The following is a 12,905-nucleotide window of genomic DNA, read 5'->3' on the forward strand; positions in this document are numbered from 1 at the left end:
TGTCTCTAACTCCTTCAGTTCTACTCTGACCTTGGTTATTTCTTGTCTTCTGCTAGTCTAGCTAATTTTCGTATTTGTAGTAGAGACAGGGTTTCACCATGTTGACCAGGCTGGTCTTGAACTCCTAACCTCAGGTAATCCACCCACCTCAGCTTCCCAAAGTGCTGGGATTACAGATGTGAGCTGCGGCACCCAGCCTCATGTATAAGTTTTTATGTGAACATATGTATTAATTTCTCTTACATGTATATGTAGGGGTAGAATTGCTGTGTCATATGCTAAGTATATGTTTAACCTTTTAAAGAACTACTAGACTTTTCCAAAACGGCAGCACCAGTTTACATTCCTGTCAGCAGAGGACGAGGGTTCTAATTTCTCCACATCTTCACCAACACTTGTTATTGTCTTTTTTATTATAGCCATCCTCATGAGTATGACAGTGATGTCTCTCTTGTTGTTAATATTGGTAACCTGTGACTTCCCTCTTTTGTTTTTATCAGTCTAGTAGCAGTTTATTGATTTTATTGAACTTTTTAAAGAACCAACTTTTGGGTTAACTAGTTTTCACTCTTGCCTTGGTCTTTATTATTTCCTTTCTTCTGCTTATTTTGAGTCTTCTTTTTCTAATTTCTTAAGATAGAAACTAAGATCACTGATTCGGATATAGGTGTTTTAATGCTATACATTTCTTGCTATGTACTGCTATAGTAGATCTCACAAATTTTAATGAATTGTAGTTCTCATTCAATTCAAAATGCTAATTTCCCTTTGCTTCCCTCTTTGATTCATGGGTGATTTAGAAATGTGTTATAAAATATTTGAGGATCTTCCAAATATTATTCTCTAATTGATTTCTAATTTCATGTGGTCTAAAAACATACTGTGTATGATATGAATCTTTTAAAATGTATTGACTTGTTTCCTGTCCCAGACAGAATATAGTCAGTTGAGCTCAGTGTGGTGAAAGTTTTACAAAAATGTATGTGAGTAGGATATGTATTCTGCTCTTGTTGGCAGGAGCGTTAAATAAATGTCAGTTATGTCAAATTGATTGATAGTATTATTACTTTCTGACTAATTTTATCAATTATTGAGAGAGGGGGATCCAGCTATTATTGTGGATTTGTCCATTTCTCTTTTATTTCTATCAGTTTTGCTTTATGTATTTTGGAGCTCTGTCATTAAGTACATAAACATTTAGAATCAGGCCGGGCGCAGTGGCTCAAGCCTGTAATCCCAGCACTTTGGGAGGCCGAGGCGGGTGGATCACGAGGTCAAGATATCGAGACCATCCTGGTCAACATGGTGAAACCCCGTCTCTACTAATACAAAAAAAAAAATTAGCTGGGCACGGTGGCGCGTGCCTGTAATCCCAGCTACTCAGGAGGCTGAGGCAGGAGAATTGCCTGAACCCAGGAGGCGGAGGTTGCGGTGAGCCGAGATCGCGCCATTGCACTCCAACCTGGGTATCAAGAGCGAAACTCCGTCTCAAAAAAAAAAAAAAAAAAAAAAAAGAATCAGTGTGTACCCCTTGTTGAAATGATCCTTTTATCATTCTGAAATGTTCCTTTTAATACCTGGCAATATTTTTGCTATGAAATCTACTTCTTCTGACATTAATATAAACATTCTAGCTTTTCTTTTTTGAGACAGAGTCTTGCTCTCTTGCCAGGCTGGTGTGCAGTGGCACCATCCAGGCTCACTGCAACCTCCACCACCCAGGTTCAAGCAATTCTCCTGCCTCAGCTTCCCGAGTAGCTCGGGAAGCTAAGTATATGCTACCATGTCCAGCTAATTTTTGTATTTTTAGTAGAGACAGGGTTTCACCATGTTGGCCAGGATGGTCTTGATCTCTTGACCTTGTAATCCACCCTCCCAAAGTGCTGGGATTACAGGCATGAGCCACTACGCCCAGCCCCTGACATTCTAGCTTTCTTTTGATTAGTGTTAGCATAATATATTTTTTCTATCCTTTTACTTTGTATCTTTATATTTATTACAGTGGATTTCTCGTAAGCAATGTATAGTTGAGTCTTGCTTTTTTATTCGATCTAACCATTTCATTGGCATAGTTAGACCAGGGATCAGCAATCTATAGCCCACAGGCCAAACCTAACCACTGCCTGCTTTTGGAAATAAAGTTTTATTGGAACACAGCCAAGTCCATTCATTTGTGTCTGTCTGTGGCTGCTGTCGCACTCCAGTGGCAGAGCTTGCTCACCTATTGTGCAGACCATTTACATTTAATGTGATTATTGATGTGGTTCGATTTTATTTTTGATGTGGTTGGATTTTAAACTACTGTGTTGCTATTTCTTTTCATTGGTCCCATCTGTTCTTTTTTCTCTTTTTCCTTTTTTCAAACTGCCATCTTGGAGACTGAGTATTTTTCATGATTCCATTTGATATCATTGACTTATTAGCTATAACTCCTTTTTTGTTATTTTAGTATTTGCTGTTAGAGCATTCAAAAAATAACCACAAGGTATGACCCTGGGATTTCTTGATTCTCTTAATCTTACTTCATCTACCAGAATGTTACCTTTCTGGCTCCTGATAAATGAAGGCATATATGCCATAGCTTTATTCCCCTTGACTCTTTACCGAACAGAAAGATGGAGTAAATAGGGACTTTTGTTTGCCTGTATATGAGTAGCCGAAAGAGATTTCCTATATATGGTTTGGATTGAGAGTAGAATTGCCTTTTTAGGAACATTGACCTGTAAGATATGTTATAGTGATTAATTCATTAGTTTGAGTCACTTTTTGGAACAGTAAGTGATTGTTAAGATGCTCTAATGTAAAAGTCTACATCTTTCAGGCCACCATCAATATTGTTTTTGATCGAGTTGGGAAAACAGATCCTGTCACAAGAGGCATCGAGATCACTGTGAATTATCTGGGAATCCAATTTGATGTAAGCGTTCTATCGAGATCCTGGTTTGTCAAGTTTCTTTCTGTTTTATCTGCTATAACTTCCCATTGTTAAGATAGATGGTCATTTGCATGCTTTAGGTACTGGCTTCTGCTTTTGTTCTTCCCACTCTCCTGTGTATATTTTGACAGATTCACATGGAAAAATTTTTTTTAAGTTAAATACATTTGAATTTTATTTTTTTAATTATACTTTAAGTTTTGGGGTACATGTGCAGATCGTGCAGGATTGTTACATAGGTATACATATGCCATGGTGGTTTGCTGCATCCATCCCCCCGTCACCTACATTAGGTATTTCTCCTAATGTTATCCCACCCCAGTCCCCCCACACCCTGCTAGAAAACTTTTATATTTTGATGTATTCACATGGAAAATTTGTAAAAGGCCAAGATTCTCTTAGCATAAAGCCAGAAGTAATGACTGATACTTAATATTGCCATGGATGCTGATTATTTCTATAGTTGCTCCTTTGCTTCTCTGTACCCAGCTACCAGTTTACCATTTTCTCCCCACCAAAGTGTTCAGATACTTCTCTCTCTGATTCTTGATGAGCTCTTCAAACACACAACTCACCTTTGATGCCCCACGGGAAAATTAACTACTAATTAGTGTTCTGTGCTAGAACTGAAATGATTTCTGCTGTAAGAAATGATCTTTATCAGTTAATGTGGACCTTGGGCTAAAGATGGCAACTGTCACCTAGGCACAAAGTTGTTTTTTATTGTCTTTTTACCCGTTTCATAATACCACTGTCATAAACACACCCTTGTCCTAATTGAAGTTCAATGTCTTTATTCATAAACCAGAGCCAATGACTCTGACTGAATAGCACTTTAACAATAAGACCAATGTCACACTCTTAGTTTCAGTATAGACCATTTCGCTGTGCTGTCAGCCTAAACACAGTCTGCATGCTACCCCCAGTCAGACATGCCCCGATCTCAAAAGAACTTGGATAAAATTAAAATGAACCAGAGCAAACTGAGCCCAATCCTTGAGAAACATCTCAACTACATGTTTCTTGATGCTAGATCAATAGTGTATCTTCTTTGAGTGTAAAGGAACATAGTATCTTTTCTTTGAGTAGTATACAAATAAGTATGCTTTACAGGCAAGGCACTGTGCCTTATGCCTGTAGTCCCAGCACTTTGAGAGGCTGAGACAGATCACTTGAGTCCAGGAGTTCCAGACCAGCCTGGGCAACAAGGTGAAACCCCATCTCTACAAAAAATATAAAGATTAGCTGGACATGGTAGCATGTACATGTAGTCCCAGCTACGCAGGGGGCTGAAGCAGGAGGATCACTCGATCTGGGGGAGGCAGAAGTTGCAGTGAGCTGATACAGTGCCACTGCACTCCAGTCTAGGCGATAGAGTGAGACCCCCTTCTCAAAAACCAACAAAAAGTATGCTTTGCTCTTGTTGCATTTGTGTTTTCTTCATTTAAGTGTTTTACTGGGCTGAATTTTTAGCAATGCTTTTCCTTTTCTGTACTTTTTGAGGATACTTAATGGCCATGTATATATACAATCTATAATTCATCTGTTTACTCCATATTTTGTTATTCTGAATAACAAATCTTTTAGATGTTAGTAATAGCAGCTCCCTTTCAGATACTTTTTAGAACTGAATCAAACACAGGGTCCCAAAACTCCTTCTCACTATGAAGCAATGCAGGAGGAGAAAAAGTATCATGTGGTTCCAGTGAAGTGCAACTATTTCCTAGAATTTAGCTGAGAATGTCTACATACTCTCATTAAAAAGAGAAAGATTCCTTGAAGTCTTGGTGGTTAGGGAACTGTTATTCATAGAGATTGAAAATAATCAAGCTATTATTTAGTTTCCTTTTCATTCCTGCTTTTCGTTCATCACAGTAAAACTGTACCATTACTTCCATGTTTTTTCTGATTTATTATTCTTATCACTTCTCTGTACTTGATGCCAGCCATAGTGACTTGTGCCTGTAATACCAACACTCTGGGAGGCTGATCTGGGAGTACTGCCTGAGCCCAGAAGTTTGAGACCAGTCTGGACCACATAGCAAGACCCTGGCTCTACAAAAAATAAAAAATGTTAAGGTTTCAGTCTGCTAATTAAGATATCCACTGCAGTCTTTCTGTAGGTGTTTTTGCCATTTACTTGCTTTCCTCTCTCCCTGAAGAAAAAAAGAATCAGGTAGAGTCTAATGAAGTTCCCTCTCACAGTCATGTAAATGATCAGAATGTAGTTTAGCCTTTACATCTCTCTGAACAGATTTAGCAGATATATTTTCTTCCTGTTATGGTGGCAGGTGAAGTTTTGGTCCCAACACATTTCCTTCATTCTTGTTGGAATAATCATTGTCACATCCATCAGAGGATTGCTGATCACGCTTACCAAGGTATGTTTTATCACAGTGTTAAAAAGTACTGCTTATCATTTGTTTAATTAAATATGGTACCATGAGATAGTTTTACCTAATTAAGAATTCTGCCTCCTGAGACTTTAAACAACAGTCCCAAGTATTTAAGAGACATACAACAGAATTTTTAAAAAATTAAATACTACATAAATTGATGATGATATATTTACATCATATACTAATTATAGATAAGTACATTTACCAAAGGTAATAGAGTAAGATATGCATCTATTTCGTTCACTGATGATGCCATGAACCTAGCACATGGTAGGCAGGTATTCAGATATTTGAGACTAGAAGAATAATTGTGAGAATCACTTATAGAGAAGATATGGAAGTAGGGGAGCAGAATATAGTAAGTCCTCAATGTCATCAATAGGTTCTTGGAAACAGCGGCTTTAAGCAGAACTATATACACCAAGTCCTCAAAAAAAGTTTCATTCAACATTTCATTATAATGTTGATGAGAAAAATGTGGTTTTGTTATACATCATTTCACTTAAAAAATCTCAGTTTCCAAGACCCTATAAATGGCACTAAGTAAGGACCTACCGAATTCAGCTGTTTTCTAATCAATGTAGGAAGACTTCATGGAGGTGAAAAGTGAGTCCTCTCTGATAGGAAAGGTAGGGATTTAGAATCCAGGAGCTGTTTAAATGGAAGAGAAGGGGTTGGGACAGGAAGGGGTCTGTAGTCACCTAGCACAATTTCAGAAAGAGCGCAGGAGCCTAGTAACAATTACAAATGCTTGGAGTGGGCTGGAGTGATCCGACTTAATGTTTTATAGTGATGTTAAGTCATACGTATCACATAGTTTCTGAAGTCTGACAGCAATAGGAATCCTTTCATATGTTATGTAATTAAATTGCCTCGGGGAAAACTATACCTTTTTCAGCAGTCTAAATTAAGTCTCTTGTTTATAGCCTTAATCATATTATTCTATACAGGATTGTGGCATGGAAGAGCCACTTTTAGTCAGATGCTAACCATATTTCTTATTGTTCATGACACAGGAATCTAACAGTGTGGCACACATTTATCTCCCTCTTTCTTGACAGTTCTTTTATGCCATCTCTAGCAGTAAGTCCTCCAATGTCATTGTCCTGCTGTTAGCACAGATAATGGTAAGTTCAATGAGTTAGCTTTATGTTTACAACTGCAAAATATCAGAAATGTGCTTGATACTTTTGAGAATTTTAATAATTTCTTCTGTCCTCCTCCTCACTACATTTAGAGTCACTTCTGGATTAATTCATTTGACTTACAGGGCATGTACTTTGTCTCCTCTGTGCTGCTGATTCGAATGAGTATGCCTCTAGAATACCGCACCATAATCACCGAAGTCCTTGGAGAGCTGCAGTTCAACTTCTATCACCGTTGGTTTGATGTGATCTTCCTGGTCAGCGCTCTCTCTAGCATACTGTTCCTCTATTTGGCTCACAAACAGGCACCAGAGAAGCATATGGCACCTTGAACTTAGGCCTACTACAGACTGTTAGAGGCCAGTGGTCTCAAAGTTTAGATAGATATAAGAGGGGAAGAAAATGGAGGGAACCAGGGCCTGACATTTTACAAACACACACACACAATGCTGTGGTGGCATTTTTTACCGCTAGCATACTGCTTCCCCACCGGGTGATGCTGTGATCACGAGTAGCATCAGCCAAACATGAGGGAGAGAAGTAACTCAAGACAATACTCAGCAGAGAGTGTCCCGTGTGGACTTGAGGCTGGTGCAAAAACGAAGAGGAGCCAAGAAACTAAAAGGGAAAAATACAGTGGAACTCTGGGGCAAGAGATGTCTGTGGTAGCTGGGCCAAACACATAGGATTTCCGTTTTAAGATTCACATGGAGAAGGTTACAGCTTTCGCTTGAGATTGACTGACTGTCATTAAAATCAGAGATTGTAACACTTTGGCCTTAAGTTCATTTTATCAAGCATAGCTTGGTATTATGTAACATAAGTTAGCACCCCATCCGTCCTCATCTGATCCTGCCGCATTAAAATAACCAAGAGGTTTCTGTTCTTTTCCGGGAAAGGGACGGTGTATACCTGAAATAGATTCTACCGAAAGAGAGACTTCAGGTATGTCGTTTTTTCTTGATTTCCTGTTAACTTGGTATTATACCCTACATTTAATTCGGTAGTGATGTTTTCTTTTTTTTCTATCTGCCCCTCATGCTGTGGGGTGAAACCATAAATAACTTGACTGGGGGAATAAGTCACTTGTGAAAGAAAAATGTTGGAAAATTTTTAGAACACTCAGACATGCAATTTTTTTTTCAGACATGCAATTTAAGAAAATTCTGAATTTTATTACTAAGGTCTTATTCTCTATTGTATTTTGGGTTTCTAGAGGCAAATGAAGGTTAAAGTATAAAAAGTGAATCCGAAACAAAAACACTATCATGGGTACTCAAAAGGCAGTTGTTAATGGTATTTACTCTAGCAACCACAACATTGTTACAAAAGCACAATTTTAACAGGCTTATCTGCCAAGATGCTTTAATAAGCAGCTGTCAGCTATACAGAGTTAGGAATCATCTTCAGTGCTCAAGGAGCCTGTAGAAGTAAGAGACATCATACAGAGAAATGTAGTTAAGTTGAAGCTTGGAAGAGATCACATGAAAAGAGTCTAGCTCCTGCCTTATCTCTTCCTAAGTTAACCATAAATTAGCCAACAGCAACAGCCACCAGTAAGACAAATAATATAACAGGAGACAGTCACACCTGATGAATGGCTTCCAGTGAAGGTTTTCTTCTAGAGACAGTGAACAGGTGGCACCTCACTCCTTGAGAACGGATTCCTATTAAATACCCAGAAACAACTCGCAGATAAACAGCCACAGCTATTATTTGTTTTCATCACATCTCCGTATCTTCAGAATTGGAAGAAGAATGTGAGGCTGTACTGTGGGCCTGTGTAAAAGAAAAATAATTTACAAATGGTAGAGTAATGAAAGGGATGATCTAGCCTAGGGCTGCATGACTTAAGTCAGGGAGCAGAGTCGCTCACTAGAAGTTAGGAGACCTGAATTCTACACTTGACTGTTTTCAACATGTTGTTTGACACGTTAACAAATTCCTTAACATCTGTTTATATTTTTTTTTGTAAGACTAGAATAGTAGTCCTGGCACAGTGGCTCATGCCTGTAATCCCAGCACTTTGGGAGACCAAGGCAGGTGGATTACCTGAGGTCAGGAGTTCGAGACCAGTCTGACCAACAGGGTGAAACCCCATCTCAAAAAAAAAAAAAAGACTAGAGTGGTACTATAATTGACTTCCTAAAGAGAAAGTACAAAATTTTTAAAAGACAACTAGAATAGTCTTTATATAAGCATTCTAGAATACAAATCAGTGGGCGTTGTGTGTGTTCATTAAACTGAGTTTATTCAAGTTAGTATTCTACCAATTAGAATTAAATTAATGGAAAGAAGAAGAACATTGAGTTAAACCTTTTAGAGTCTTGGCTTTGCTATAAATTTCCTTTATGAACTTGAGTAAGTAAGTCCGTTTACTTTTGGACCTTGAGTTCATCTATGAAAAATTGGGCAAAAATATAAAACTGAAACTTACCAAGAAATTTAATCCAAATATATATAGAATGCTTAATCTTTCCTAGTAATAACACTGGACTACCTGTCAATTATTTTAAACAATATTGTCTATAACTGTCACCATTTACATGCCCGCTATGAGCCAGGAACAATTCAAAGCACTTTAATATAGTTGAGAATAATCTTAGTTAACATGATCCTAATAACAATCCTACAAATTATCCCTGTTTTATGGGTGGGAAAACTGAGGAACAGAACAAATAAATGTTTTCCCACAGCTGACAAATGACAGAACCAGAATTCATACCGAGATCATCTGATTCAGGCTTTTCTGGGGGTTCCCGTTACAATACTGATAAACTTTTTATTTGTTATCAGCTCTAGACAATTGCTGTCAACTGCATGCTGTGAAAGAAATCTGCTGTCCTTATACTGCCTCTTGTCCTCTACAATAACGATTTGTTAGTTATCTTTACATTGTCATTTTCTAGTTTTTAAAGAAATCTGTAGCAAACAGACATCGAATATACTCATTAGGGACTGTACCCACACTCTAGTGAATTAGATCACGAAAAGAAACAGACCACCACTCACCCGTTCTTTTGCCATGTGCGAGTCAGGCTCCGACTCCACCACTGTTCCTTCTTTAGAATCTTGAGAGCTGTCAAGTGGATCAGCCAGGGAGGAAACAATAGGGATTTTCTTAGCTTGGAAATAATCGTAGGCTTGCCTTCCACAGACTAAAAGTGTGACATTCTTCCCACTGCTCTGGATTCTATCCACCACCTTCTCATAGGGTTCCTCCAGCACATTCACCCCATTCACTTCGATGATGATATCCTCATCCTCCAGCCCAGCCAAGTCAGCAGGGCCACCCTTCTGTACCTGTGAACAGAAGTCCTGAGTTACCAATTTCAAATACAGAGAAGGGCACGTCAGACTAGCTTTCCTTCAGGGGAGGGATGAGGAGTTCAAGAATCTATTCTTAATCATGTTGTTATTTCTCCTTGAGGTATAAAGTTGAGAAAGGTGTTCTGATGCTTTCCTATCTATGAAAGCTGTAACTTCCATACTCACATGATTAGTAGTATTATAAATCGTGGTTCAGTGTCATATTATATGTCTTCTGGGATGAAGCGGGATGAATAGGTCCCCCTTCTTCACTCCCAACTTCAGAGCTACAGGGAGTCTTCTCACTATCAGTCCCTACAGGGTAAGGGGTGTTATGCCAGATGCACAGAAGCACACAAGTATGACTGACTGACAGGGTTGATAGTGACTGTCAACTAGAGTTCAGTCAGCTCACACTGTTTGGAACAGATGGCTGAGGAGCAAAAAAATGTGAGCTTATGACATACTGGTAGCTAAGCTGAAGGGTATGGGACCATGACAACATTTATCTGAACCCAAGTGAGACCCTCAGTGTATGCCTTCAACGTAGTCTCTCTACTAAGCCATCAATGGGTGGGAGAAGCTGAGACTATCCTAACTGTGGCTGTGTTTGTTGGGCTGCTGGAACCAGATTACCATACCTCTTTGATGAATGAGCCTGGCAGACCCCGAATCGAATTTAAGTGAAAGCCATAGCCATTTTCACCTTTAGCCAGCCTGCAGAGTTTAGGCTTATGATCTCCTACTTCCTCTGTAGTATCTGACGGACTTGAGACTTTCAGAGAAGCAGAAGTAGGAGCTGGAGCCTCCTTGACAGAGCCATTGGGCAGTTCTTCACTTTGATGGTAGAGAAATGGAGAAAAACGAGCCTTTTGAAAAATAAAGGGAAAAAACATCAACTTAATTGTAACTGAATAGTTATACTTTGTTAATGTGCTAATTTTTAAGGTATCATATATATCATACACTCTTCTTCCAGATATGTCTGATTGTAGGCTGTAAAATTTCTCTACTGCCCCAACCAGGAAAGGTATGAGATTGCACTTTGTTATGGAATAATGTGTGTACATGTACACAAATGTACATATGAACATAAAACCAGTATAGGATACTGTACAAGGATCTAAAAAGATGTCTAAAAAATTGCTAGTTTCTTCTGAGTCCATCATAGTGATCAATTCACTCAGCAATCTATACATAATCCCCCGCTGGAAACGACTCGTGACTGACTAGCCCAGTACCTCATGCAAAGTACATTCTTCCTGTCTTTCCTTTCAGAAAGATGGTCTTCAGAGCTCCTTAGACACATTAGAAAAAGTAAAACACAAGACACTTGTGATGGTTAACGTTAGGTACCAACTTGACTGGATTAAGGAATACCTAGAAACCCAGTGAGGCATTATTTGGGTGTGTGTCTGAGGGTGGTTCCAGAGGGGATTAGCAGGCGAGTCCAGATGAACTCAGAAAAGGCAACGGTGTCAGTCTACCTGCTGGAGCTTGGATACACTCTTCCTCTCCTGTGTTTGGACATCAGAATTCCAGGTTCTCAGGCCTTTGGACTCCAAGATTTACACTGGCAGCCCCCCAGGTAGATTCTCAGGCCAAATGACAGAAGCAAGCAAGTATAACTGCCAATCAGGGTTGATGCCGGTAGTGTGGCTCAGTCAGATTTGGACTGGCATCCCAGGGTCTCAGGCTTGAAGACAGCCTGTCGTGGGGCTTCTCAGCCTCCACAATCACACAAGCCAATTCCCCGAATCAGTCTCCTCTCATACCTGTATCTATATATCCTATTAAATCTGTCTCTCTGGAGAATGCTAATGTAACACTATTTTTATCACTATCTGAAGACTCAAAGCTACCAGAAGAGACCAACCCATATACACTGTAGTAATTGGTGAGAGGGTGACAGCTACTATATGGTCACGTATTGTAACAAAAGTTAATTCCAAGTCTTTGCTGCTTGCCAACACCCTCCCCTCTTCCAGTCCTGGGAGCTTCTGTACTTACTTCACTACGTATTGTTGTAACCATTAGCTGTCACTTACACCTAACTCTCAAACATCTTTAAGCACTTCTAATTCATATCACCTCTCAGACCATCCATGTGAAAAAATGATGGTCTTGAATACCGAAGAGGCATAGAACAGGAAACATTATTGATTTTTTTAATACAATTAAGAGCCTAACTGGCCGTCTTCGTTGAGAAAATTAGAAGGGTGGACCTGGGTATGGTATGGTCCTGGATCAGCAGCTAAATAGCTGCCCACAAGTGTCTAGAACATTTGTTGGCGATGAATAGGAAATTGAGCAATGGAAGGTGAGCGCAGTGTGGGCTCTACTTCAAATCGCACTGTTTAGCAGCCTGGCTAAAATTAGATTTTGAGTCCTCTGGTTATCATCTGTCTTACCACAAGACCACACCGCCTTCCTTTCTAAGTGAGAATACCACCAGCATAGAACCTCCTACTTACCCAGTTCAACTAACTTCAGACCTTTCAGTGATATGCTTGCAACAGTTCCACAATGGAGTCTTTCTCTTTAAAATATGGAAAATTATCAGGTGACTCATTACATACACAAATACCTCTGATAACACTACCTGAACAAGCAAATCAACTATCTGACAGTCACAGCTCATCTTGAGGCAAAGTGCAGTAACATTAAAACAATGAGATTGTGGCCAGGCTTGGTGGCTCATGCTTGAAATCCCAATACTTTGGGAGGCCAGGGTGGGCAGATCACTTGAGGTCAGGAGTTCAAGACCAGCCTGGTCGACATGGTGAAACCTCATCTCTACTAAAAATACAAAAATTAGGCCAGGTGTGGTGGCTCACGCCTGTAATCCAAGCACTTTCGAGGCCAAGGTGGGCAGATCACCTGAGGTCTGGAGTTCAAGACCAGCCTGACCAACATGGTGAAACCCCATCTTTATTTAAAAAAAAAAAAAATATATATATATATATATATATATATATATATATATATAAATTAGCCAGGTATAGTAGCAGGTGCCTGTAGTCCCAGCTACTCAAGAGGCTGAGGCAGGAGAATCACTTGAACCCGGGAGGCAGAGGAAAGCCAAGAACACACCACTGCACTCCAGCCTGTGCAACA

The 12,905-nt window shown here is 39.4% G+C and overlaps 2 protein-coding genes across 7 annotated transcripts in view; one reads left to right on the forward strand and one right to left on the reverse strand.

Moving 5' to 3' along the window:
- Positions 1–7,416, forward strand: part of GPR89A (G protein-coupled receptor 89A) — a 59,022-nt gene extending 51,606 nt beyond the window's left edge. For all 3 annotated transcript variants that reach the window (XM_021672700.2, XM_012471978.2, XM_064370882.1), the window contains exons 11-14: positions 2,822–2,917; positions 5,227–5,316; positions 6,396–6,461; positions 6,605–7,416. In XM_021672700.2, coding sequence (XP_021528375.1) covers positions 2,822–2,917; positions 5,227–5,316; positions 6,396–6,461; positions 6,605–6,811 — 459 coding nt within the window. In that variant the 3' untranslated portion in view covers positions 6,812–7,416. The remainder of the gene's footprint in view (positions 1–2,821; positions 2,918–5,226; positions 5,317–6,395; positions 6,462–6,604) is intronic.
- A 346-nt stretch (positions 7,417–7,762) lies between these two features.
- PDZK1 (PDZ domain containing 1) overlaps positions 7,763–12,905 on the reverse strand; it is a 39,483-nt gene continuing 34,340 nt past the window's right edge. For all 4 annotated transcript variants that reach the window (XM_021672698.2, XM_021672697.2, XM_064370881.1 and 1 more), the window contains 3 exons: positions 10,430–10,657; positions 9,492–9,782; positions 7,763–8,258 (listed from right to left, as the gene is read on the reverse strand). In XM_021672698.2, coding sequence (XP_021528373.1) covers positions 8,205–8,258; positions 9,492–9,782; positions 10,430–10,657 — 573 coding nt within the window. In that variant the 3' untranslated portion in view covers positions 7,763–8,204. The remainder of the gene's footprint in view (positions 8,259–9,491; positions 9,783–10,429; positions 10,658–12,905) is intronic.

The sequence above is a fragment of the Aotus nancymaae genome, unplaced genomic scaffold (genome assembly GCF_030222135.1).
Source record: "Aotus nancymaae isolate 86718 unplaced genomic scaffold, 86718_ANA_hifiasm-v0.15.2.pri h1tg000108l, whole genome shotgun sequence".
Taxonomy (NCBI): domain Eukaryota; kingdom Metazoa; phylum Chordata; class Mammalia; order Primates; family Aotidae; genus Aotus; species Aotus nancymaae.